We start from the raw sequence: 27,693 nt of genomic DNA on the forward strand, positions 1-27,693 counted from the left end.
ATGTTTAATTAATATTTAGTTTTTTCAAGTAAGATGATATGAATAAAATTGGAAGAAAAAATTATAAGCTACTAGAACTTCCGACCCGTGCACGCACGGGTCTAATTAAAAGGTATATGAAAAATTGGAGTAACATTAATCATAAATTTGGATAAATTTTTGTACAACGAAAATTATGATATATTACGAAATACTTTCTTATAAAGTACAATAGAAATTTTATTTTCATCTTCACCATATTTGTCGATAATCAGAATCTTTAATCATTCTCTAGAAGTAACTCTTGAAGTTGCAACATACAACTGACCATGTGAAAACACCAGCGACGAAAGATATATCTTAACATGTTTAACATATTGTCGTTACACTTTATTTTAAATTTTGATTAAATATTAAAAGTTCACATTGTGATCTTAAATTGAATTATGATTTTTTTTTTTTGGCATAAAAAAATAGTGGCAACAAAAAATGAGACATGTTTTGTAAAAAAAATTCTTAAAGATTGAGTAAATATTTTTTTTGTAATCGGAAGTGTAAAAATTATATATATACACATTTCGTCATATCCCAATTTTTTTTATAATTGGTTTTTTTTTAAAAAAAATAGGGATCTTATATTAGTACCATTTATAATTGTTTTTTTTTTATAATTGGTTTACGGTTAGCTTAGTAAGCTTATAATATAAGAGATAAGGGATCTTGCAGTTCAAATTTATTGAAAAACAGGGTTAACATATTATAATTCCTAACTTTTATCACAATTGAAGCACATACTCTAGTGGTTGAAAGGTTTTATTGTAAGAAAATGCATATTAGATTTTTATTGTAGACAAATTTGTATTTTTTTTAAATATAAAGCCACAATAAAAAGATAGGGAAAATGAGAGGGAAAAAAATTAGGTTTAGGGTTAGCTTATGTTAGCAAGCTTATAATATATAAGAGATAAGAGATATAACTCAAATGCAAATCTATAACGCATCTTATTTAAATTAATTTGGAACTGAACATTGCAAAAATCCAATGAAAAATTAATTAATGTAAAAACTGGGAGAAAAAATGAGAGGAAAGAAATTAATTGAATTCTATTTAAACCAAAAAAAAAAATTGAATGTGTATTACATAAAAAAATTGGAGTTGTATAAAAAAAACGGGGTTGATTTCTATTTAAACAAAATTAAGCATTAATTTCATATTTATTACATGTGGATTATCAAATTATATCAGATTGATTCAGGTAGCCTAGTGGAAAATTCATCAAGTAAATCTTAAAGGTCATGGGCCCGATAAGAGATAAAAGATTTGATGATTTGCTAAATTTCTAATTATCGGTTTTTAATTGTTTAAACTGTGCAATGAAAATTGATGGTGCTTAATTGTTGTATGAAATGTTTCCTATGAAAATTGATGGTGCTTATCACTTTGTGAACATAATTTTAATCACAATTGATCTACTTGCCATAGTGGTTTGTTGGGTTTTTGTATGTTGGCTACATTTTGCAAAAACATATTTTAGCCAAGTGTTGACACATATGTACATACATCAAGTATTGAGACAGATGTACATACATATGGAACTACACTTGTGTAGTCTGACTGCACGCCAACTAGCGTTATATTTTTATATGCAATCTTTCGAATTTTTGCTTGATGAATTGTTTCGTGCTTACTTATACAACAAGGCGCACGTGGTTTATTAGTCTTCAGAAGGCGGTTGCATTAGGTTACTTGGACCTCAAGCATTATATAAAATTAAGGAATAAAAGATTTAATTTTATAATATAACCTCTGAAGATTTTTTTGGTGTAGAAGTTTATTGATTCAAAGCTCACGGAGGTTCTGCTATATAAAGGATGCTGCTAATCCTGTTTTACACACCGAAACTTGAAGCTAAAATAGAATATCAAAGATGTAGTCTTTTAGGGTTTCGTGTCTTTGAGCCACTCTCTAGGAGAGTTGGTGTAAAGTGAACTACTCGGGTTGTGAGATGGTCACTATGTCCTCACTCAGAAACCTGTAGGTAATGAGTTGATTATTGTACTTGGAGGAAGCTTGTAAGCAACTCCAAATTGTGAACTTAGTCAAGGGTGTTGGGTAGGTATTTGTCATGGAAGTTTGTCTTCTAGTTTGTTCAGAATTGTTCTGTTGATCCAATCGCTGTCTGTGATTGAAGAGAGAGTTGAGGAGGGCCTCATACCTAGGTGAGTCTTAGGTAGAAAGTATAGCACAGGTAGTGATTAAGTGAGGAGTTGTAAACAAAAGAGTTTAGCTCTGAATTGATACTATTTAGTAGACTTTATACATGGCTTGGTATGCCCCTAGAGTAGGCTGTTATGCTGAATTGGGTTAACAATTCTAGTGTGTTGTTTATGCTTTTCAGTATATGTTTTTAATGCCCTGCTTTATTGTTCTTACTACTTAGACAAGTGTTACGACAAGTGTCTGAACTTCGTAGACAACACTTGTCTACTGTGTGCCAGAAATTTCATGGTTGAAGTGTTGTATTCTAATGAAGGGTTGCGAGTTTGAATCCTAGTCAAGATAAATTTGTTTTTTTTTTAATAAAAAAACTGCAATATAAAAGTGGAGAGAAAACAAATTAGGTTTAGGGTTCGCTTGTGTATACAAGCTTATAATATAAGAGATAAGCTCATAAACTACTTCAAATAGCGTTTGAAAAATAAGCTATAAACTCTTTTTTAAAAATTGTTATCAAACAGAGCTTATAACTAGCTATAAGCTATAAGCTCAATATTTAACCTTACCAAACAGTGCCACTCTCTAACATACATTTTAACACACTCTTTTTTATTGGTTAAAATTTATATAGGGTCCACATTATTTCATAGGACCTGCATATATTTCAACAATAGAATAACATGCTCTTTTTTATTGGTGAAAATTTATATGGGGTCCACGTTATTACATGCGACCTACATATATTTCAACCAATAGAATAAAGTCAAGTGTGTCACGATGTAACAAAAAAAAAAAAGAATAGTGTGTCACAATGTGTGTTAAAGAGTGTGTTTTTAGCATTATTATTCACCTTTTAATGTTCATTGAATAATTTGATGACTCCGGTCGTATATTGTCTCTTATAAAAAGAATTTTAGTCTATGCAATGTTTTTAAAACCGAATCGGATGTTGAACCGATGTGATCTTTGAATCAAAGTTCAAGAATGTTGATTATCAGAGGATTATCAGATAACTCTTGTATCTGCATTCTAAGTGAGTGGGATGAGTTCAAGAATCTTTATTATCAGAGGATTTATAAGAACATTCAAAAACCAGCATTTGCTTTTGATTTTGATGAAAGGAAAATTGTAGATGCTGAGAAGTTATGTGAGATTGGTTTCATTGTTTATTCAATTGGAAAACCATTGGATGCATGGTTTAAGGATATGTTAGTTGTGGCATTAGAATGTAGATCATTGATTCAATAATGAAAAGCCAAAGTATTGAGTTGAGGCACTCAATTAGTCAGTTTGGTTTTTTTTTTGTTAAGATTTTTGTTTTTATTTTTTTTCAAATTCTTCATTTTTCCATAGGAATGTTGGAAGCTTTATATTTAATTGGACACGAAATCTTGTATGGCTGTTATGAATGTACTTTTGTTTGATTAAAATAAAACAAATTGCAAGCCAATTTGTCGTATGAGTCCCGCATTGAGAGTTTTTTTTAGAATATGGAATAGAGATTGCAATTTGACCTATACCGATTACCCACAAAAAATGTCCATAATTAGTAGGGTAAAAATTCGCATTTAAATATGAGCATGGTATGAGTAATTACCCGCAACAATGAGCATGTATAAGTGCAGGTACGGGCACCTTAGTACCCATCCCGCCTCATACCCAAGTAATATATGTATATTATTTATATTATTATATGATAATATATGTATATCAATTTAAAGAAATACAACACTATATATGTATACCAAGTGTCTTGCTAAACTGGGACTAGTTCCTCGAATTAGCAGTTTTCACCGGTTCTTCCAGTTTTATTTTCGGTTCTCTAATGTTGTCTGGATTGGTGTAGGTCTAATTTTTAAAACATTGAAAATATGGGGTAGAGTATATGGGAGGTTGGATTTTTTTAAAAGATTTCCTCTAAAAGGACAAAACTAGATAGTTCATTTGGTGGATCTGGTGCAACTGGTGATGATGATGATGAACTCAAGTACGATGGAAAAGAGTACCTACAAAAAATGTGTGTATCTTGAGGATGAGTGCATCTGAATATATGTAGGAGAATGGTGGAAATGATTGTTTCATGGATCCCACTATGTGAGTGGAATGAGTAATAAATATCTTGTGTCAATGGTCATTTATCCGCTATGAATAGTGTAGCATATGTGTACAGTAAACTTGGAAAGGATTGATTTATTTGTTGTGGACAATGCATCATGATGGCGAAGCGCCTTAACTTGAACAATCAAGAACAATGTTGGACTTAAAACGTAAATGAGGTACCAGCTTTGTGGGCATTGGTTCACTTTGGAACAAGATTCATATAGAATCTGAATCTTTTGCTAGAAAAAAAAATCAATTATGAGTTGAAGTTTGTTTGCTTGAAATAAAGAGATAAATAATTGTAAGTTTCGTTAAAATGTCTAAGAGTAATTTGTGATGAATATAATGAGTAATAAATATCTTGTGTCAGGGGTCATTTATCCGCTATGGATAGTAATATGAATACGGTGAACCTGGAAATGAGTCATTTATCCGTTGTGGACAATGCATCATAATGGCGAAGCGCCTTAACTTGAACAATGGCGAACAATGTTGGACTTAAAACGTAAATGAGGTACCAGCTTTGTTGGCATTGGTTCAGATGGGAACAAGATTCATATAGAATCTGAATTTTTGGCTAGAAAAAAAAAATCAAAGAATTGTGAGTTTTTCTTTTGGTTAAAATGTCTAAGGGTCGAAGCTTTCTGGATTTGTGATGAATATGATGAACACAATATTTTTTACTTATAAGTTATTTTGTCAACTAAGTTGTTACTTGTAATTGTTAATAGAGCCATCTAGAATTCGAAATACCCATTCACAACCAATAGAAATGGCGATGAGGAGTTAAAGAGGTTAAGGTCCATGAGTTATTTTTTAGTATTGCGTTGTATATCTAATTTGCATTACTACCACCCATTTTGGGACTTTGAAGGTTGTTTTGCGATGTGTTGGATCCAACTTAATGAGAAGGGTGAGGATGCAACACAGGTTGAGCAAGATCAAATTCAGCTCTAAATTTTATGGAGTATTAGGTTTGGCATAAGGTACAGGTTTGGATAGTTTTGGTGGAGTAGGAGTTTGAGAAGTGGATTTGATTCAGAAATAACAGGTGAGGGTGTGTTGAAAAATTAGAAAGACGGGATGAAAAGTTAGGGTTCATCACAACAATGTCACTTAGGGTTCCTCTCCCCATGCTTAATAATAGCACTAAAATATGCATAATATTTGCACGGGTGTTTAAGTATTGGAAATGAAAAGTTTTGGACTTAAAGAAAGCATGGTTGATACTTGATACTTTGTGATATGAACACAAGATAGTGAAGGAGAACTTGATTTGAAGAAATGTGTTGGTATGAGAAAAAAAAATCAAAATAAGGTGATCAAGAATATTATAAAAAAAATATTGCACTTAAATCAACATAAATTCAAACTCAAGCTGAAAAAACTTGGGATAAAAACATTTACCCCTAAAATGTAAACCATCGAAAAAGTCTAGCACGAACAAGCTTGTGAAGAATATTATAGATAAAAAAAAACAGATAAAAAAACTGATGAAGAATACAAGCTTCAATATCAATGAGTTGGAAACTAAAGCTGATGAAATTGACAGGGCTAAACGATTTAACACTTTGGGGCATGACATCATTTGACATGCAGATACATAAAACTTCCTTAGATGCCAACAAAGGCTCCACAATAGCAAAATCTCATATGCTTGAGATAGAAAATTAAAACACTTCAGTCCAAAACAAATTCATGCATCACAATAATGTAATAAGGCACAAACTGTTAGTCACACTAGAATAACTACAGGTTCTGAGTAACAATACACCAAGTAACAATACTTCGATAATAAGGCATATAGAGTACACACAAACTGATAGTTGTAGTATCAACTCAAAATAGTAAACAATTTTGTCTTACCCTGGTCACAGATAGAAACAAGGCAAGCTAACCACATCTCACCTAGATCCACCAGCATACCTCCTGTCTGGGCTATAAGGAGACTGAGGAATGGACCTAGATCTCTCCCTCCTAGACCTTCCAACATAGGGTGAGTGTTGTGGCGAATGATCGTGGCCTCCGCGGTATGGTGAACGCCTTGGAGATCTACGATATGAATAGTCGCCACGACCAGAACCACCACGACTCCTTCCCCGGTCACCGCGATAGTCACCACGAAAATCACCACGATGGTCACCACGAAAATCACCACGATGATCACCGCGATGGTCACCACGAAAGTCACCGCGATGGTCACCACGAAAGTCACCACGATCACCGCGGTCACCACGATGGTCACCACGAGAGCCTTCATAAAAAACAGGAAACTTCAGTAAATTAGGCATGGAAATTGAAAAAAGAACATATTCACCATTCAGGATAGATATCTCTCAAGTCAAACTTACCATAGTCTCTAGTATTTTTCAGCCCAAGATAGTGTCCCGGTGTTGGAGTTCTTGCACGCTTTCTTCTTGACTGAAACAATACAGGAGCACAATCAGTAGTGCTTCAATGATATAAAACATAAATCAACAGAATACTAATAAAAGCAAGTAAATTCTTGTGGATATCTTTTTGTCTTTGTTCTGTATAGTGACATTTTAAAAATAAAATAAAAAATCATCAAGGATTCAAGGTAAAGAGGCCAGCTTCTAAGAAAAGGGAGGAAAAAACCATAAAAAAGCCTGATTATAAAGTTGTTGAAAATGTCCGTTGTTTAGTTGAGTTGAAAGTGAATGCTGAGGTTGTAAGGTTGATGGGCAATATAGTTGCTATGTTAAGTTGATCGGTCGCATTTGATTAGCTGTTTAAGCTTGCCATTGACTAAGCAGTTTCACTAGATTTGCATCGATGAACTGATCATCTCTGATTGTTGCCAACATAGCTGATGCAATGTATGGTTGAAAGTGAATACTGAGGTTGTAAAGTTGATGGCCAAGATAGTTGCTATTTTTAGTTGAACAGTTGCATTTGATTATCTGTTTAAGCTTGCCATTGATCAAGCAGTTTCACTAAATTTGCATGGATATGAACTGGTCATCTCTGATTGTTGCCAACATAACTGATGCAATGTAGTCTGAATATAACCACAGAACCTTCAAGTTAAGAAGAAAGAAAAATACATCTGTTTTATCAACAACTATCAAAAGCAAAAACACATTACCCGTTCTACAGTGATGTAACGGCCCTCTAAAACTGATTGATTGAGATACTTGATACAGCGTTCAGCATCGTCATGGGAATCCATTGTAACAAAAGCAAAACCACGAGAAATTCGGGTACGTGGCTCCACCACAAGAAAACATGAAGCAACCTACAGAAGAAGACAACCATTCATTGAATATCAATTTTCCAGGAGGAAACAACCATTGAGAAAATGAAACAAAAACCGATATGCTACTTACTTTTCCCTCTTTATTAAAATGATCCTCTAGGTCCCTCTCTGTGACCCTTGAAGATAGACCAGTAACATAAAGCGTGTTACCAGGATTGGTAGCATTGGCTCCCCTGCGATACAATTTTAAAGATAAGAATTTACTAGCATATCAATAAACCAAAGTTAGCACAAAAGCACAGCTATCCCTTTGATACAAACTGGGTCTAAAGCATGGCTTTCAAGCAGAGTACTAAAACAGGTTTATCAACAAAAACAGAAAAAGACCAACCTTTCAGGACTTCGAGACCTTGACCTGAAAGAAAAAAGATCAGCCATTCCACAAAATGATAATAAGAGAGGTCAGAAAAGTTCAAAGTATCATACAATGAGCTAAAGAAGTCAACAAAAAAGTTACTAAAAAAGTCCTTCAAAGCTAAACTATTTTTATTAACCTGCCACGGCCTCTGGAGTCAGATCTTGGCCTTTGTCTTGGCACAGACCTCGATCTTGATCGTGATCTTGACTGAGCTTTCCAGGGTGATGGTGAAGGGGACCTTGAATTCCTGAAATACCATCATACCCACAGCAAAAAATTTCACTATGAGTTTAATCAAAACAAATGTGTGTGTGTGTGTGTGTGTAACTTACTAACTTTCCATCAAGCAGCTTAATCTACTTAAAGCAAGAAAAATAGCTTCACTATAAGTTTAATCGAAAACAAATGTGTGTGCAACTTGCTAACGTTCCAATAAGCAGCTTAATCTACTACTTAAAGCAAAATTAACAACTATGTTAAGCAAAATTATCAATTTATAATCAAACTTCTCAAAAGCACAATAAAGCAGCCATTAAAAAATTACATGTTCCAGTTATTTATTCAAATTGTACCAATATGATTAGAACCCTAAAAAAATGCTTAACCATGAATCTTCCAATTAAACAGGAAACGAGCTATAGAGCAAGAAAATTGAATGCAAGAAACGATTATAATGAATAATATTATTTGAATGAAAGAGAGTTTACCTTCGTTGAGGGGGTGAATCAGCCTGAAAAATGAAACATAAAGAAAAGTTAGATAGAATTGGAGGCAAAGCTGAGAAGAAGATAAGAGAATGGCGCTGAGATTGGAGATGAAGAACTTGCCATTTTTGCTTTTGAGGAGTGAAAATGGAGCTTTTGACGATGAATGAAGGATTAGGGTTTTGGCAGAGAGAATGAAATTTGCGGATGAATGAATGAATTGACCAATAATGACCGAGTTATTCAGATCCCACACGTGTGTCACGTTTTTCCGCCAAAGTGAACAAAGCACTCGCTATTTTTGGTAAATAATAAATAGAAGACTATTTTAGGTTGTTTGCGGTGGTTGGTTTTTTATTTTTGGTTTTGAAAGTCAATTTCAAAATTAAAATTTGTTTGTGTAAAAATGAGTTGAGGTAGAGTTGAATTTGTATTACTCATAATAGTAAACATTGAAAAAATTTATCAAAAAATATACTACTTCGTCCCTAATTATAAGACCTTGTAAATATTAGCATATAAGATCTTGTTCAATTTATTTTATTAGTATTTTTAAAATATTAAATTTTTATAATTTTTACTAATAGACAATTAAAGATATTAGTGATCAAAATTGTACATTAACGTACGTATTTATTCAAATGATGGTTATAAACAATTAACTTTTTATTCGTAAAATGATTGTCAATTTATTAATTTGAAGATCCAATGTATGTATACATTCAAATTATGTTCATAGAAACTCCATTTTAAGTCACATAATGCCTAAAGTATTATTTTAAAATATGCAATAAAAAAATTTACAACTTTCTGTTTAATATAACTTAAGTTCTTATATACAATATAATTTTCATACTCGTCCCTAAATATAAGATTCTCTTTACATTTTTCTTTGCCTCTTTTTATAAGATATCTTTCATATTTTTAAGGGCATTAATTATTTATTTACCAACATAATCATAATTAAAGTGCATATTTTTTTATAATCTGTAATAAATACCTTAGAAAAATAATAACTCATTTTCTTTCATGAAAGATAAAATTGTAAAAACAATATCAATTGTCAACAAATTTAATGTCACAACCACTTTCTTTTCTTTTTTTTTTGACAAAAACCCACTTTCTTAATCTTGGCAATTTTTTCAATAGGGTCTTATAATTATGGATGGATGAAATATTTAGTAAATTCTAATATAAACCACTTCTTCAAGTGGTTCATGGTAGATCAGTATTTAAAAAATATTTAAAATATTATCGATAATATACGTTGATATTTTTTTGAAGCAAACAAAACTAATGCATTTCATTAACTATTAAATATTCAATACATAAGGGAATAATCTCGAATCTATGGAAGCTAGTCCAAGAATTGGCCGCCCTAGCAAGAGTGAGCAACCGAATTCGTTTACCTCGTAACAAACTTAACCTCAAAGTTTAGAAAAGACTATATGTTATGATATAAAGGAGAGGGAAAAATAGAAAGAAAGATTCATTATATTGAATTAAATGAATTCTAATACAAGTTCATGATCCTTATATAGTGTAGATTAGGATCCATGATAAGCTAGTATATATCTAACATATGCTAACTTATACTACAAGTTAGTTACAAAACTAAACTAACTATTTACATTTGTCTCCATTTCATCATTCCTTTGATCATTCTTATTGATACTTAACATCCTCCCACAAGCTGATGCTTGGTAGATATCAAGCAATCCAAGCTTGGACATGAAATGATTGAACTTGGGCAATGGCAGAGCTTTTGTTAGGAAATCTGCTAATTGATCTTGTGTGGATATGGGAAGCAGTCTCATTAATCCATTTTGTACCTTTTCCCTAACAATGTGACAGTCTATCTCTATATGTTTAGTTCTTTCATGAAAGACTGGATTTGAAGCTATATGCAATGCACTTTGATTATCACAAAACAAGACTGGCTGCTTAACACATTCTATCTGCAAGTCTTTCAGTAGGTATATGTTGGCGTTGTATGATTGGCCTCATTTTGCTAAAACATGTGATCCTTCTTGATGTGGAACTACATGCTTCCACTATCCAGTATAAGCAAGATGTTGGGTACAATGCTTCAACATTGGATACCACATCCAGTGGGCCGGGCCTGTGTAAGTTGTGATCTCGCGCCTAAATTCTAAATATGGAATCCATGCTAAATCTTCGAATGCGACAAGGAGCGCCGTCACGTATGATTAAGAATGGATCTCGTGACCTAGTTTTGTTTGCTAATCAGATCTTCCAGTTAAGGAAACAAAACATTTAATTGAAGAATATTCCTTGAAGGAACCTTTGATCATGCTAAGTTATTAAAGGCTAATTGAAGACCTCGCCCATGCTAGGGTAGGCTATTTAAAAGATGCTGACACCATTGTTCAAGACACTGAAACCAGATTTGAGTCTTACAAAGCGTGAGTTTAGGTTTTAGCATTGTGTCAATTGTGTTTTGAGTCTTGTGTTGATCTGCACACTAGACTAGGAACTGTGTGTCTTTGTGTTGTAATATCTCTGGAGCTTCTAAGCAAGGAGATAGTGTGTGAATACCATTCCAAAGCTTTTAAGTACGGAAATTGTGTATGTTTTATGAAGTGTGTCTTCACCTGTTGAATCTAGAAGTGTACGATCACAGTGGCTGTGGTCAAGAGGAGTTGAGCGGAGGTTTTCATACCTAGGTGTGTCTTAGGTAGAATATAACACGGGTGGTGATTAGGTGAGAAGTCTTAAACAAGTTGTTTATTGAGGGCTTCAAACTAATACTGTCATAGTGGATTCACTCCTGGATTGGTATCCCCCAGAGTAGGCTTATGCTGAACTGGGTTAACAAATTACTGTGTTAATTTATTTTTCAGCTTGTTTAGTTTATTGTTCATTTCGTATGCGCTGTTGGATGTCGAATCATTGATTCACGCATTGAAAGTACATTACGGTGGTGAAGCGTTGAGTTCAACATCATTGAAATCTGGCACGCAGTGAACACAATGCTGCACAAGATGCTATAGCACACGTTGCAGCAAGACAGTCGCAGAACACAGTAAATAAATAAATAAATTGCAGAACAATAAATAAGACAGGTAATTGTTAACCCAGTTTAGTGCAACGTCACCTACTCTGGGGGATACCAATCCAGGAATGAATCCACTATAATAGCTCTAGTTCAAAGCCCTCGACCAACACCCGGTACTTGACTTATCGCCTAGACACTACCCGTGCAATCCTATCTAAGAACCTCTTAGATAATGAGACCCCGTCCCAAATTCCCTCTAACAACACATACCATGTTGCTGTCAATAATAATAATCAGGATGGAGACACTCTCCTAAAAACTAGACCACACTCTTGCTTAAAAGCTTTTGAGTGAATCACACACGCTAACTCCGTGCTTCAAAGCTTAGGAGTAGCTTACAATTAACAACCAAAACACAGTCCTAAACTTGCATCAAATTGACACAAGAAAGGCTGACAAAAGACACAAACTCTAAACCCTAAAAACTCACACTTTGTAAAGAACACGGTTTAGAATACATGAGTAGAATAGCTTGAGGCTTCACATATTTATAGTCTTCAATTGTCTTGATGGGCAAGCTAGGTCTTCAGACAAATACAGCTGTAGGAATTGCGGCCAACCCTAAATTATTTCCAGAAATATAATTCATGTTGTACCAAACAAAAAAAACGCTAAAAATATAATATAATTATATTTTTGTTTTAAATAACATTCCTTCAACCGACTTCAATAAAACTTGCTGAGCAAGGCTCATTTTGCCCAGACGCACGTGCCTGAATATATAATTGAAGCAAATCTTGACCAAGATTTGAAATAAAAATTCTGCACGAAAAACAGAGTATCAGGATGCTGTACTATAATGCTACAGCACCTCAGTCCAGCATCTAGCTGGTTGGCTTTTGCAAAAATGTAGCCAATCAAAACACCAACAATCTCCCCCTTTGGCAAATTTTGGCTAAAACAACCTTAGGCCAGTGCATAGAGAGATACAGTCTAAACTTTCCTTCGAGTCAACATAAGCACACAACTAGGAAAGAAAGTAGAACGATGCTAAGCTATTTAAACTTTCCTTCGAGTCAACATACGCACACAACTAGGAAGGAGAGTAAAGAAATTCATCAGATGAATAGATAGCTAGCACGTAAGCATCAGAGGCATGCACGTAAGCATCAGATGAATAGATAGCTAGCACGTAAGCATCAGATGAATAGATAGCTAGCACGTAAGCATCAGAGAAATAAACTCTCACATAGTGGATTCAAGATAGGAGAAATAAACTCCGTAAAATTTAAGCAACGCCACAGAGAATAGGAAAAATAAATTCCTATATAAACACTTCAAGTATCATAAGTAGTAGAAAAATAAATTCTACTCCCCCTCAATATATGCATAAACTTCACTCCCCCTCAAAACATGCATATAACATAAAACAGACATGCTATACTAGATGCTATAGCATTATGCATCACATTATGCACAACATATTACTCCCCCTTTTTAGCCATAAATTCTGACAACTAAAGTCATTACCATAGAATAGGAGCAAAGTACAGACTTCCACAGAGTTATCAGAGCATAGAGAAACATAGAGTGCAGAGAGTATCAGAGCATAAGAGATCATAAAGTGCATATTACAGACCATCATGGCAAAGAGAACCTGGAGTGTCGGAGCCAAAAGACATGGATTGTGCATGTTACAATCCAGAGAGCATCAGGGCGTAGCCCACAAAATTAAAATCCAAAAGGACATGCAAATAAAGCATAAGCAGGTCACATAGAAGGACTTTCGTCAGAGTCCTCCTCCTCTACCTCAGTATCACCACCTTGAGGTCAACAGTCATTTGCTTCCTAGGCAAAACATCAGTTTGACTGGTTGACAGATGATGCAGCACAGTCTGCAGCATGTGTACCCTCAAACAGTCTAAAATCAAAAGACAAATCACAACCTCTCTTACTAGGAACACCAGCCTTAGTACAAATGTCAGGATGTTGAGCTAGAATAGTATCACACATCAGTGTAGGAAAGGCTATAGGCATCTTCGCAGCACATGACTTAACATCCAGAATAGTTTCATCAAGAATATAAGAACCAAAGGCAAAAGGTGATCTGGTCCCTACAACATATATAAACCTAGCCAAACCTGTAGCCAGAGTATTGGAATGAGTAGTTGGAGCCCAGTTGCAGTTTTCATCAATCCAACTGCATTAATCAAATCAACAAGCTTTTGGCATTGTAAAAAAAATTTCACTTAAATTCCTTTCCACAGCAAGCCTTCTTTTTAACATAAATTTCCACCTGTCAACATTTTCAAAACGATGAAAGGAAATGTTGTCAATGGGTACAGGGGATACATCTTGAGGGATCATCTTTTTCTTCACAGATTTCTTTGAGGATGCTTCAGGAGATGCTGTAGAATATTGGTCTTCCTCAAATTTTGAACCACTAGAGAAAACAACCTTCCTTTTCAAAATTTTCTTCTTTGGCTCAGAAGGTCCAGTAACTTTACTCCACTGCCTCTTAAGACCATAGATTTTCATTTCCTTGGTAGTCTTGACAAGAATACCATAAACAGGCACACTCTTACCAGCATTGCATCTTAACCTCCTAGTACTAGGAGCAGGAGTCCTCTCTGTAAGGGTGAGATTGTCCACATCAATAACATTGGAATCTGCATTATTATCTTTCTTAGCAGATTCATCATGCACAGACAAAGTATTCAAACTCTCATCAGACTGAGAGATCACAACAGTGTTACTATCAGAATACTTCCCTTTATCAGGGATAATAACATTATCTGGAGATTGAGGTACAATTATGTTCTCCAAATTTTCCTGTGCTGCAGATGTTGTAGCATCATGTGCAGCATCCTTCTCAGGAACACTCTTCTTTACATGTTCCAACATAAAGTCAATATCATCACCAATAGTAACATCTTCTTCTTTTCCATCTCCTTCCTTAGAATTTGTTAAATACAACAGGGAAGAACACCACATAACTTCTACTAACAAACACTTTCTCTCCACAAGAAACATCTTTATCATCAACAGACACAAAATTGTTACCAAATCTTCAGATGTTTCAACATTACCCATAATAGCGTGCATTACTAAATAAATTGAAAAGAAAACTGCACGCCACACTTGCAATAATTGCTATAACTCTTCAGATAGGCAAATCCCAAGTTTGCCTCGCAATTTTTCAAATTGGACCGCATCTAGAGCCTTGGTAAAAATATCAGCCAGTTGTTCTTCAGTGGCAATATGCTCAAGAGTTATAATACCTTCTTCAACAAGATCTCTGATAAAATGGTGCCTAATATCAATATGCTTCGTCCTACTATGTTGGATAGGATTCTTTGAAATATTGATTGCACTAAGGTTATCACAGTACAATGCCATAGCATCTTGTACCACATTGTACTCCAACAACATTTGTTTCATCCATAATGGTTGGGAACAGCTACTACTAGCAGCTATGTACTCTGCTTCAGCTGTAGATAAAGATACATACTTTTGTTTCTTGCTGATCCAGGATATAAGATTGTTGCCTAAAAAGAAACAAGCTCCTGAGGTGCCTTTTCTATCATCTGCACAACCTGCCCAATCAGCATTACAATACCCCTCTAGCATAGACTTGTTCTTGTAGACCCACTTGGTACCAATCACATTAGTATTTTCTGGTCTAGGAACTAAGTCCCAAACTTCATTCTTCTTGAACTGATTTAGCTCTTCTTGCATAGCATTTATCCAAAACTCATCAGTGAGGGCTTCCATCACATTTCTGGGTTCAAACTTAGAAACAAAACAAGCATTAGGAACTAAGTCAAGTGTCCTTCTAGTAGTAATTCCATGATTAGGATTACCAATAATCAGATCTGTAGGATGATTCTTTTGAGTACGAATGGATGACCCTTTCTTTGAAGTAGCAAAGATTGGTTCAGGTGTAGTAACCTCTGTATCATTCTTGAATTCCTCAATAGTTTCAGAATCTATACTACCTTGGATAGATGCTGTAGCATCTTCTGTATCATCTTTTACAACTTCACTTGAAATACCATATATTACTACATTTATAGATTCCATCATGGTTTTGGTTATGTAGTTATATACTCTGTAGGCTCTGCTATTTGTTGAGTATCCCAAGAATATGCCTTCATCACTTTTAGGATCCATTTTAGTTCTTGGTTCTCTATCAGACAAGATATAACATTTACTTCCAAACACATGAAAGTACTTAACAGTAGGTTTTCTACCTTTCCACAATTCATACAGAGTAGATGTAGTTCCAGATCTCAAGGTGACACTATTATGAATATGACAAGCAGTGTTCATAGCTTCTGCCCAAAAACCATGAGAGAGTTTCTTTGCATGTAACATTACTCTTGCAGACTCTTGTATAATTCTATTCTTTCTTTCTACTACACCATTTTGTTGTGGTGTAATGAGAGATGAAAATTCATGGATGATGCCTTCAGAGGCACAAAAGTCAGAGGATCTAGAGTTTTCAAACTCCTTTCCATGATCACTTCTGATCCTTAACACAACATTGTTTTTCTCTCTTTGAAGTAGAATACATAGATCTTTGAATACATCAAAGGTCTCTGATTTCTTTCCAATAAAATTTATCCAGGTATATCTAGAGAAATCATTTACAACAACATAGGCATACCTTTTTCCTCCTAAGCTTTCAGTTTGTATAGGTTCCATCAAATCCATGTGTAGAAGCTCAAGAACTCTGGTAGTGGTAAGATGCTGCAGCTTTGGATGTGGCTTCTTGGTTTGTTTTCCAATTTGACATTCACCACAAATGCTTCCTTCTTTGATCTTGAGATTTGGCAAGCCCTTGATGGCTTCTTCAGGTATAGCTTTCTTCATGCTTCTTAGGTTGAGATGACCAAGTTTTTGGTGCCACAATTTTATTTCATCTTCTTTCGTGATTAAGCATGTCGACACATTTGCCTCTTCTTGGGGAACCCATAAGTAGCAGTTGTCTTTTGATCTGACGCCCCTCATCAAAATTTCACCCTCATCATTTGTAACCAAACATTCAGACTTGGTGAAGTTTACCTTCATCCCTTGGTCGCATAATTGACTGATGCTTATTAAATTTGCAGTCAATCCTTTTACTAACAACACATTGCTTAGTTTAGGCAAGCTATTACTGTTGAGCTCCCCTATACCAACAATTTCTCCTTTAGTACCATTGCCACAAGTTACAAAACTAGTTGAGTAAGACTTTAAATCAACAAGAAATTTTCCAATTCCGGTCATGTGTCTTGAACAACCACTATCGAAATACCAGTCTTCCCTTGATGAAGCTCTAAGTGATGTGTGAGCAACCAGAGCAGTAATCTTCTTCTCAAGTTGAGTACCATCATTGGTCTTCACATTCTTACCTTTAGGTTTCCATTCTTGTTGAGTGGAGGCAGTTGTGGAAACTGGTTTAGGCTGATGATGCCTGTTAGGGTATCCAAACAATTTGTAACAAAAAGGTCTTATATGCCCTTTTCTACCACAGTAGTGACATATCCAAGAGTGATGTTTTCTTTTGTTCTTTGACAAGGGATGCTGCTTATGATGTTGTAGCATCTGTTGAGGCATCTTTTGCTTATGAGTTTCTTTTGGATGCATGTACGTGAGATCTGAGCTGTAACCTTTGTGTTTGTTGACATTCTCATAACTAAGCCCAATATGTTTAGGCTTTAGAACATTTTTCTCTAAGATTTCTTCTAGTTGACCATCAGCTTTATGAAGTTTATCAAGATGATCATCATCTTTATACAACATGTCGGAGAATTTTCTCAAACGCCAAATGTCAGCATTTAATTTTTCAATGACTTCCTTAGCTTCATCAAGATCAGAGGATAGATAATTTACCTTCTTCTGGAGCTCATCCATCTTTGATATATTTTCAAATTTTTCTGCCTTCAATTGATTGATGGTTACCTTTTGTTTCTCAATGACTCTGCATATTTCTCCACTCTTGAGGCAGAGTTCTTTGTAAGAATCAGCAAGTTCTTCGTAGGTTACCTCTCCATCACAAGATTCTGTATCAGATGTAATAGTACCTGTTAAGACTGAGATATGTTTGGCAGTCACAGATGCTGTATCATCTTCTGAGTCATCATCATCAGACCAACTGACAGTTAGTCCTTTCTTCGTTCTTTTCTGATATGTTGGACATTCAGGTCTGATGTGACCATATCCCTCGCATTCATGACATTGAATATTCTTGTTTAAGCTTGACTTTTCATCACTCTTAGGTTTTCCTTGATTCACAATGCTGCGCATAGTGCCTGGAGCATCATTCTTAGAATTTGGTCTGGGTCTTTTGTCCATTTGTTTTAGAACTTTGTTGAACTGTTTTCCCAGCAACTCCATAGCTTCAGAGATACTTTCATTAGATTCTTCATCCTCCTCCAGTTCTTCTTCATTATTTTTAGATGAGAAGGCAATGCTCTTATTTTTCTTTTCACTTCTTCCATTTGCAGCACTTTCATAAGTTTGGAGTGATCCAACCAGTTCATCCAGTTTCATCTGAGATATGTTTTTGGCTTCTTCCATAGCTGTGACTTTCATATCAAATTTCTTTGGAAGAGATCTGAGCATTTTTCTTACTAACTTTTCTTCGGGAATTTTCTCCCCCAAAGAATCAAATTGATTATCATAATCTAGAATAGTCATATGAAAATCTTGGATTGTTTCCTCATCCTTCATACGTAAATTTTCAAACTGAGTAGTAAGGATCTGTAATTTAGACATCTTTACCTGAGGAGTACCTTCATGAACAGTTTCAAGAATCTTCCAAGCTTCCTTTGCTGAGACACATTTTTTGATCAGCTTGAAGATGTGTTTGTCTACCCCATTGTATAATGCATATAATGCTTTTGCGTTTCCCAAAGCAAGCTCATCTTCTTCTTTAGACCAGTCCTCCTCAGCTTTTAGTTCAAGTGTTGGCTTTCCATCTTTGTCCATGACCACAGGGGGGTCCCATCCTTTCAGAACAGCTTTCCAAGTTTTGCTATCCATAGATTTTAGGAAAGCAATCATGCGTGATTTCCAATAATCATAGTTGGAGACACCAACGAGAAGCGGTGGTCTGCTTACAAGCCCTCCTTCTTTGTCCATGTTGCCAGACATTCTCCCTGGAGCTCACCCTATAACCAGAAAGGGTGCCTGCTCTGATACCAATTGAAATCTGGCACGCAGTGAACACAATGCTGCACAAGATGCTATAGCACACGTTGCAGCAAGACAGTCGCAGAACACAGTAAATAAATAAATAAATTGCAGAACAATAAATAAGACAGGTAATTGTTAACCCAGTTCAGTGCAACGTCACCTACTCTGGGGGATACCAATCCAGGAATGAATCCACTATAATAGCTCTAGTTCAAAGCCCTCGACCAACACCCGGTACTTGACTTATCGCCTAGACACTACCCGTGCAATCCTATCTAAGAACCTCTTAGATAATGAGACCCCGTCCCAAATTCCCTCTAACAACACATACCATGTTGCTGTCAATAATAATAATCAGGATGGAGACACTCTCCTAAAAACTAGACCACACTCTTGCTTAAAAGCTTTTGAGTGAATCACACACGCTAACTCCGTGCTTCAAAGCTTAGGAGTAGCTTACAATTAACAACCAAAACACAGTCCTAAACTTGCATCAAATTGACACAAGAAAGGCTGACAAAAGACACAAACTCTAAACCCTAAAAACTCACACTTTGTAAAGAACACGGTTTAGAATACATGAGTAGAATAGCTTGAGGCTTCACATATTTATAGTCTTCAATTGTCTTGATGGGCAAGCTAGGTCTTCAGACAAATACAGCTGTAGGAATTGCGGCCAACCCTAAATTATTTCCAGAAATATAATTCATGTTGTACCAAACAAAAAAAACGCTAAAAATATAATATAATTATATTTTTGTTTTAAATAACATTCCTTCAACCGACTTCAATAAAACTTGCTGAGCAAGGCTCATTTTGCCCAGACGCACGTGCCTGAATATATAATTGAAGCAAATCTTGACCAAGATTTGAAATAAAAATTCTGCACGAAAAACAGAGTATCAGGATGCTGTACTATAATGCTACAGCACCTCAGTCCAGCATCTAGCTGGTTGGCTTTTGCAAAAATGTAGCCAATCAAAACACCAACAATCATAACACGAGTGTGCCAGAATTTCAATTGGTATCAGAGCAGGCACCCTGCTCGAAATTCAGGGTGAGTTTCAGGGAAGGAAATTTCTGGCGAGATGGACAAGGAAGGAGGAACCATTTATAAACCACCACTGCTAACTGGGCCTGAGAACTATGACTACTGGAAAGCTAGGATGATGGCTTTTCTTAAATCCATTGATAGCAGAACATGGAAAGCTGTAGAAAATGGCTGGGAACTCCCAGTGGTCATTAATAAGGATGGAAAGAAAACCAATGAAATCAAGCCTACAAAAGACTATTCTAAAGACGAGGATGACTTAGCTCTGGGAAACTCAAAAGCTTTAAATGCCATCTTCAATGGTGTGGACATCAACATGTTCAGACTTGTCAAACGATGCACTGTGGCCAAACATGCGTGGGAAATACTTAGGAAAGCACATGAAGGAACCAACAAGGTAAAGTTGTCTAAACTTCAGATGCTTCGCACAAACTTTGAAAATCTGAGTATGAAGGAAGAAGAGACCATTCATGATTTTCACATGAATATTTTAGAATTTGCAAACTCATTTGATGCTTTAGGAGAACCCATATCAAATGAGAAGCTTGTGAGCAAAATTCTCAGATCTCTACCTAAGAGGTTTGTGATCAGTGCATTTTGGCACATATTTTCTAGTATTATAATTTAGCATATTAGTAGTCTTTCTACAATAATATCGAGTTTTTATTATGTTTCTAAGTTTTGGGTCACAATTGAGCCTTAATGAATTTATTTGACCAATTTTCGTATTTAATGACATATTGATCCTTCTCAGTCCGCAGGTCATAACTTGAGCTACGAGTATCGGATTGAGGTGTGCAAATATGCGTTGGAAAGACAAGAGAAAGAGCTACAACTTTCATGTTAAGTCCAGAACCCAGTTCGGAGCGCAACGTAGTCAAATATTTACGTTTATGTTCCAGACTTTATGAAAATAATGTAATTTCGGGTCAAACTTATGTTTTTCGACCCGTAGCTTTTTAAGCCCAATTTTCTATGAGTACTTAAGCAAAAACACAGCTAGGGTTTGACAATTCTGATTTCACGCAAAAAAAATAGAAAAGAAAGGCTGCTACATTCTCATGGAGAACTAGCAACCCTAGGTTGATCCATTGGTATACGGGAACATCGTTCATGACTTATTGAGGTTCAATTCTTAATAGTAATTCAGTTTATTTATTTATTGTCTTCTCTTATCAATTCATGCTCTTTATTTATTTATGAAACTCGAATATAGTGATGCTTAATCTCTATTTTGAGTTATATATTGTGAGACTTTTCGGATTGATTCATCGCTTGTATGACTAGTTCGAATAGGAATTGATATAGGTTTTTTCGCGCTTAGCAAAAAAGGGTTGGTCGAAATCTGTCGTGATACAAACCGTGTTCTAAGTGACGCTTGTTCACTACTCATGGTTAGTTGAACACATTCTTTGCTTAATCGAATGAATTCGTATAAACTGTTTATCGCTTGTATAATCGGTCTTATAAACCAACCAAGGCATGAATATATAAACAATATTTTATGTGAACCGAGGATAGAATCATAACGAAGTTTTCCTAAAACCAATGGATTGATCGTCTTTTTATCAATTGAATTTCTAATACTACTCTTTCGATCTAAACAAACCCAAAACCCCATATTTAATTGTGTTATTCATTGTTCTTATTTTTACTAATTATTAAATTAGAGGTCCTTGTGAGACGACCAAGGTTAACTACCTTGTTACTACTTTTCTTAATTAAAACTTATTTTGATCACGAAACGACAGTGATCAAATTGGCGCCGTTGCCGGGGATCTCTGATTAGGATTAGTAAAATTTAGAACTAACTAACATTACTAACACTTTTTATTTTGTGAGTTTTTGTTGTGTTTCAGGTTCTGACGTTGAATTTTGCAGTGAAGCTGAAAAATAATAAATTTTCGGTTGATATCTCAGATTGATCCGAAATTTGGTCCATAAATCCGAAAAAAATCAAGGAACAAAACTTTCGTATCTTTGATACGAAAATTGAGGCTGAAATTGCGAAATTCCTTCGTTTAGACCACTTTTTATTTTTTTTGAATTTTCCATACATTTAAAAAAATCCCAAAAAATTATATTTAGATTTGTTTGATTTTTAGAGATTTTAGGTGTTATTTTTAATTTTTTTTTTTTTAGATTTTATTTGACTCGTTTTTTATTTTTCTCTTCATTTTATTTAGACAAAAAAAAAAACCTATAAAAAAATGGGAGATTCATCGGACCAGTTGGCTTATATCATAAATTGCTTGGATGCAAGAAAACAACAATCTTGCTATCAAAATTATATTCCAACTGTGATGTGTAATATTTGTTCTTCGAGTTTTCATATTAGTGATGATTGTCCTATATTTTTAGATACTTTTTGTGGTGAGACGCAATTTGTGGGCAATTTTCAAGGACAATACTATCAAGAACAAAATTCATATCCTGCTGAGCAGCCTATTTGGTCACATCCACAGTTTCAGCAAATTGATTCATTGGTGGTTGAGCCACAACCTAGTTTGGAAGAATTGATAAAGCAAATGGCTGAACATAATAAGCAAATGGATGAATGGATGCAATCCTCTCTTCAAAGTTTAGCAGTCCAAGTTGAGCAAATAGTCTCCAATGCCCATCTAATTCAAGAGAAGAAGATGTTGCATGATGATGTACAACCTACTGCACTCTTAGAGGTAATGCAATGTGATACAAGTGTTGATGAAACTTCAGGTGAGCCCATTGAAACAATACTTGTTTCTGTTGATGAACATAAAATAAATAACACAAACTCAAGTGAATGCATGAAAGAGAATATTACACCACAAAATTTTGATTTGGATGAATTATATACTTCTCTTGAAGTAGATAAATCTTTTGAAATTTTTGCTTGTGAATGTGGTGTTTGTAATATTTGTCATGAGATCAATGCAGCTATTTTAGGTGAAGACATTTTGATTCCGGCAACCAGTTGTGCAGAAATCCCAACAAATTCAATAACTCTTGAAGTTAACACAAAAAGTGTGGATTTTAGTCGGAAGCAACCATTGTCTATAGCAAAAAGATTGTTGGTGGAACCTCTTATTAAGCCGCACAACAAGCATCCATCCTTCATCATTTGTGCATCTCTTCCACCCAATTTATCTGACTCACAAGCTAAATGTGGATTTTCTGATATTCATGTTTTTGTTAGTGCAGGTTTACCATATGTGCTGGCTATTCCTCCTAAGCCACCAGATTTTTTGTTGATATCCAAGTTCACTTGCTATTTGTTTTTTCTTGTCTCGTGCATTCGTAGTACGGAAAGGCCTCCACCAAAACCACCAGACATGGAAGCTACAACTACAATTCGACCTTGATCCCTCGGGTGTGTTCCTTCCTTTTATCACTTTATGCTTATTGTTACATTGCGGACAATGTCTGTTTTAAGTGTGGGGGGGGAACATTTATTTATTTTATTTTTCTGTCAATTAAAATAATAATAATAATAATAATAATAATAATAATAATAATAATAATAATAATAAAATAGAAATAAATTTAGCATGCATGCAATTGTTATGAGTGGTTACATGTTTTAAGACTAGAGCAATATAGTTGTAGGATTGGTGAAATTTTTGGAAATTCTTGTTTTCATGCTTGATATGATGATCTTTGCACCTTAATGCACAACTGCTGAAAAACATGCAAACTTAGTAGTGGCTTGATAAATCTTTAAAATACACAGTCATTATCCTAAGTTGTCTGAGTATAGAATATGATAAAGAGGTATGATTAGGACTAAGTTTGAGGGAAAGCTGGATTACTTGATTGTAGGATCATGGCTAGATTAAATGATGGGATACTACACAATAAAAAAAAAATATTAAAAAAATTAATTATAGAATAAGTTCCTGTGCCCGAAACTGGAGGAACAATAATGAATATGTTGAGTTCCTGTGCCTAAAACTGGAGGAACAAATGCTGTGTAGGGTGCTCTACTCGGAGTAACAGGTTGGACTCGCAACAAACGAGATCCCGTCAGGTGAAAAGGTAGAGTAGCACCTAAAGCATAACTAAAATGAACTTAAGTGGTGTCCCTGCGCTAAAACAAATCGCCTGTGAGAACATGAAAAGTGCAGTTTTCCCCCAAGCTGAAATCCGGACCCATACTCTGAATTGTAAGAAAGGAAAAGCTAGCTTAGTATCCTGACTGTGTATTTTCGAGAAGGATCATGTCATGACTCTGGTTGAAAAGTAATAGGCAGTACACACACACACATGCAGGGTTATCGTTGACAGCTGATATACAAGAGTTATGTCAATCTTTGAAATACAGTCCACGGTTGGAAGCTTGAATCCTAGAATTTGTTGATTGCTTGTGATGATTGTAGCATGCTTTGTTCTAGAGTTTTGCTCAGGAGAGCAAAAGAATAAGTGTGGGGGAATTTGATCAGTGCATTTTGGCACATATTTTCTAGTATTATAATTTATCATATTAGTAGTCTTTCTACAATAATATCGAGTTTTTATTATGTTTCTAAGTTTTGGGTCACAATTGAGCCTTAATGAATTTATTCGTATTTAATGACATATTGATCCTTTTCAGTCCGCAGGTCATAACTTGAGCTACGAGTATCGGATTGAGGTGTGCAAATATGCGTTGGAAAGACAAGAGAAAGAGCTACAACTTTCATGTTAAGTCCAGAACCCAGTTCGGAGCGCAACGCAGTCAAATATTTACGTTTATGTTCCAGACTTTATGAAAATAATGTAATTTCGGGTCAAACTTATGTTTTTCGACCCGTAGCTTTTTAAGCCCAATTTTCTATGAGTACTTAAGCAAAAACACAGCTAGGGTTTGACAATTCTGATTTCACGCAAAAAAAATAGAAAAGAAAGGCTGCTACATTCTCATGGAGAACTAGCAACCCTAGGTTGATCCATTGGTATACAGGAACATCGTTCATGACTTCTTGAGGTTCAATTCTTAATAGTAATTCAGTTTATTTATTTATTGTCTTCTCTTATCAATTCATGCTCTTTATTTATTTATGAAACTCGAATATAGTGATGCTTAATCTCTATTTTGAGTTATATATTGTGAGACTTTTCGGATTGATTCATCGCTTGTATGACTAGTTCGAATAGGAATTGATATAGGTTTTTTCGCGCTTAGCAAAAAAGGGTTGGTCGAAATCTGTCGTGATACAAACCGTGTTCTAAGTGACGCTTGTTCACTACTCATGGTTAGTTGAACACATTCTTTGCTTAATCGAATGAATTCGTATAAACTGTTTATCGCTTGTATAATCGGTCTTATAAACCAACCAAGGCATGAATATATAAACAATATTTTATGTGAACCGAGGATAGAATCATAACGAAGTTTTCCTAAAACCAATGGATTGATCGTCTTTTTATCAATTGAATTTCTAATACTACTCTTTCGATCTAAACAAACCCAAAACCCCATATTTAATTGTGTTATTCATTGTTCTTATTTTTACTAATTATTAAATTAGAGGTCCTTGTGAGACGACCAAGGTTAACTACCTTGTTACTACTTTTCTTAATTAAAACTTATTTTGATCACGAAACGACAGTGATCAGTTTGACATGAAAGTGACAGCAATTGAAGAATCTCAAGATCTGGTCAACATTCAAGTGGATGAACTGATAGGGTCACTTCAAACCTATGAGCTGAGCATGAACCAAAGAAAAGAGAAGAAAAACAAAAGATTGGCTTTTACCTCCAATACTGTAGAAGATGAAGATGTAGACCTGGAGAGTGATGAAAGTCTGTCTGAAGCAATGGTGTTACTTGGGAGACAGTTCAACCGTATCATGAAAAGAATGGACAAAAGAAATAAATTCAATGGTTCAAGCTCCAAATCTGACTTCAACAAACCTGTATCTAATCAAAGGAGAACCAGAAGTGATGACAAAATTGCTTCATCTAGAGGAGTTCAGTGTCATGAGTGTGAAGGATTTGGTCATATCAAAGCTGAGTGTCCTACTTTCCTGAAGAAGCAAAAGAAGAGTCTAGCTGTTACTTGGTCAGATGAGGATGATTTAGAAGAAGAAGATGGAAGTGAATCTGCTAAACTTGTCAATGCATTGACAGGTGTATGTGAGTCTGATGCTGAATCATGTGATGAAACATCCTATGAAGAACTACTGGCTACCTATAAGGACTTATTCATCAGGAGTAATGAATTCTGCAAAGCCTTGGAAAAACAAAAGAAGGCAAATTGTCAACTACAGGCTGAGAAGAATGAGTGTCTGGATAAAATTGAGACTCTCAGCAAAGAGATTGAAAAGCTGAATAATGACTTAGAGCATGCTAGAAAACAAGTTAGAGTTTTTGCATCAGGAGAAGAAAAGTTCCAAGCCATGCTGTTGAAACAAAGTGCAGGTAAGAAACCTATTGGTTTTGATTATGAGATCGTGCATCAAGAAATGGGATACAATAAAGCTACAATTACTACTCTCATTGATAAAACCTTTCCTGTTAGTGCTGGTTTACTACCTCCACATCCTCCCACACATCAGGGAACTGACACATGGTTGAAACCCAAGCATCTTGGTCAGACTGAATCAATGCCTCAACATCCCCCTCCACATCGATATAACAGGTCAAGATCTAGATCCAAGAGAAGAAATTGGAGATGTCATTACTGTGGTAGGAAAGGGCACATTAGACCTTACTGCTATAAGCTGTATGGCTATCCAAAGAATTCACGGCCATTTGCACCCAAGCCTGAGAACGTGGATGTCAAGAAAGAGTGGAAGAAGAAGGAAGATGGTATAAGTCTGATAGCTCATACATCACTGCGGGCATCATCTAGGCAAGACTGGTACTTTGACAGTGGATGTTCAAGACACATGACTGGAGTGGAAGGATATCTAGCAAATCTAAAATCCTATGCCACAAGCTATGTGGCATTTGGAGATGGAGCTAAGGGAGAGATAAAAGGAATTGGGAACCTAATTGACAATGGGTTACCAAACTTAGACAATGTTTTGTTAGTGAAAGGACTAACATCAAACTTGATTAGCATTAGTCAGCTGTGTGATCAAGGCATGAAGGTGAACTTTACACAATCAGAATGCCTTGTTACAGATGGAGAAGGAAGACTGGTAATGAAGGGAGTAAGGTCTAAAGACAATTGCTACTTGTGGGTGTCTGAAGAAGGAAACTATTTGTCCACTTGTCTCTTAAGCAAAAGTGATGAAGTCAAACTGGCATCAAAAGTTTGGTCATTTACATCTAAGAGGAATGAAGAAGGCCATAGCTGAAGAAGCAATCAGAGGACTACCCAAGCTCAAAATAGATGAAGGAACAATATGTGGAGAATGTCAGATAGGCAAACAAACCAAGGTGGCCCACCGAAGGCTTCAACATAAGACTACTACCAGAACTCTTGAATTGTTGCATATGGACTTAATGGGACCTATGCAGACTGAAAGCCTTGGAGGAAAAAGGTATGCATTTGTTATGGTAGATGATTTCTCTAGATTTACTTGGATAGACTTCCTTAAAGAAAAATCAGATAGTTTTGAAACATTTAGAAACTTGTGCCTACAACTTCAAAGAGAAAAGGAGTATGTTATCATAAGGGTCAGAAGTGATCATGGGAAGGAATTTGAGAATACCAAATTCTATGATTTTTGTGCATCAGAAGGTATCCAACATGAATTCTCTGCTCCCATAACACCACAACAAAATGGTGTAGTAGAGAGAAAGAATAGAACCCTTCAAGAGTCTGCTAGAGTAATGCTCCATGCCAAGGGTCTTCCTTATCAATTTTGGGCAAAAGCCATGAGTACAGCATGCT

At 35.3% G+C, this 27,693-nt stretch overlaps 1 protein-coding gene across 1 annotated transcript; it reads right to left on the minus strand.

Moving 5' to 3' along the window:
* Positions 1-5,897: 5,897 nt before the first annotated feature.
* On the minus strand, positions 5,898-8,912 carry LOC123882401 (serine/arginine-rich splicing factor SR45a-like). The gene is made up of 8 exons (XM_045931258.1): positions 8,763-8,912; positions 8,643-8,665; positions 8,072-8,182; positions 7,909-7,932; positions 7,648-7,750; positions 7,407-7,556; positions 6,649-6,718; positions 5,898-6,551 (listed from the first exon to the last, which is right to left on the minus strand). The coding sequence occupies exons 1-8, from the start codon at positions 8,763-8,765 to the stop codon at positions 6,202-6,204; spliced, it is 834 nt and encodes a 277-aa protein (XP_045787214.1). The 5' UTR covers positions 8,766-8,912; the 3' UTR covers positions 5,898-6,201.
* Positions 8,913-27,693: the final 18,781 nt, after the last annotated feature.

Source organism: Trifolium pratense, linkage group LG4 (assembly GCF_020283565.1).
Source record: "Trifolium pratense cultivar HEN17-A07 linkage group LG4, ARS_RC_1.1, whole genome shotgun sequence".
NCBI classification, from domain to species: domain Eukaryota; kingdom Viridiplantae; phylum Streptophyta; class Magnoliopsida; order Fabales; family Fabaceae; genus Trifolium; species Trifolium pratense.

What these genes read in the sequence shown, in the direction of transcription:
- LOC123882401 (XM_045931258.1), bottom strand. An exon ending in GACTCCAGAGGCCGTGGCAG is followed by an intron (nt 7,933 to 8,071) that starts GTTAATAAAAAT and finishes TTTTTCTTTCAG; the next exon opens with GTCAAGGTCTCGAAGTCCTG. An exon ending in GAAAAATACTAGAGACTATG is followed by an intron (nt 6,552 to 6,648) that starts GTAAGTTTGACT and finishes TTTTTTATGAAG; the next exon opens with GCTCTCGTGGTGACCATCGT.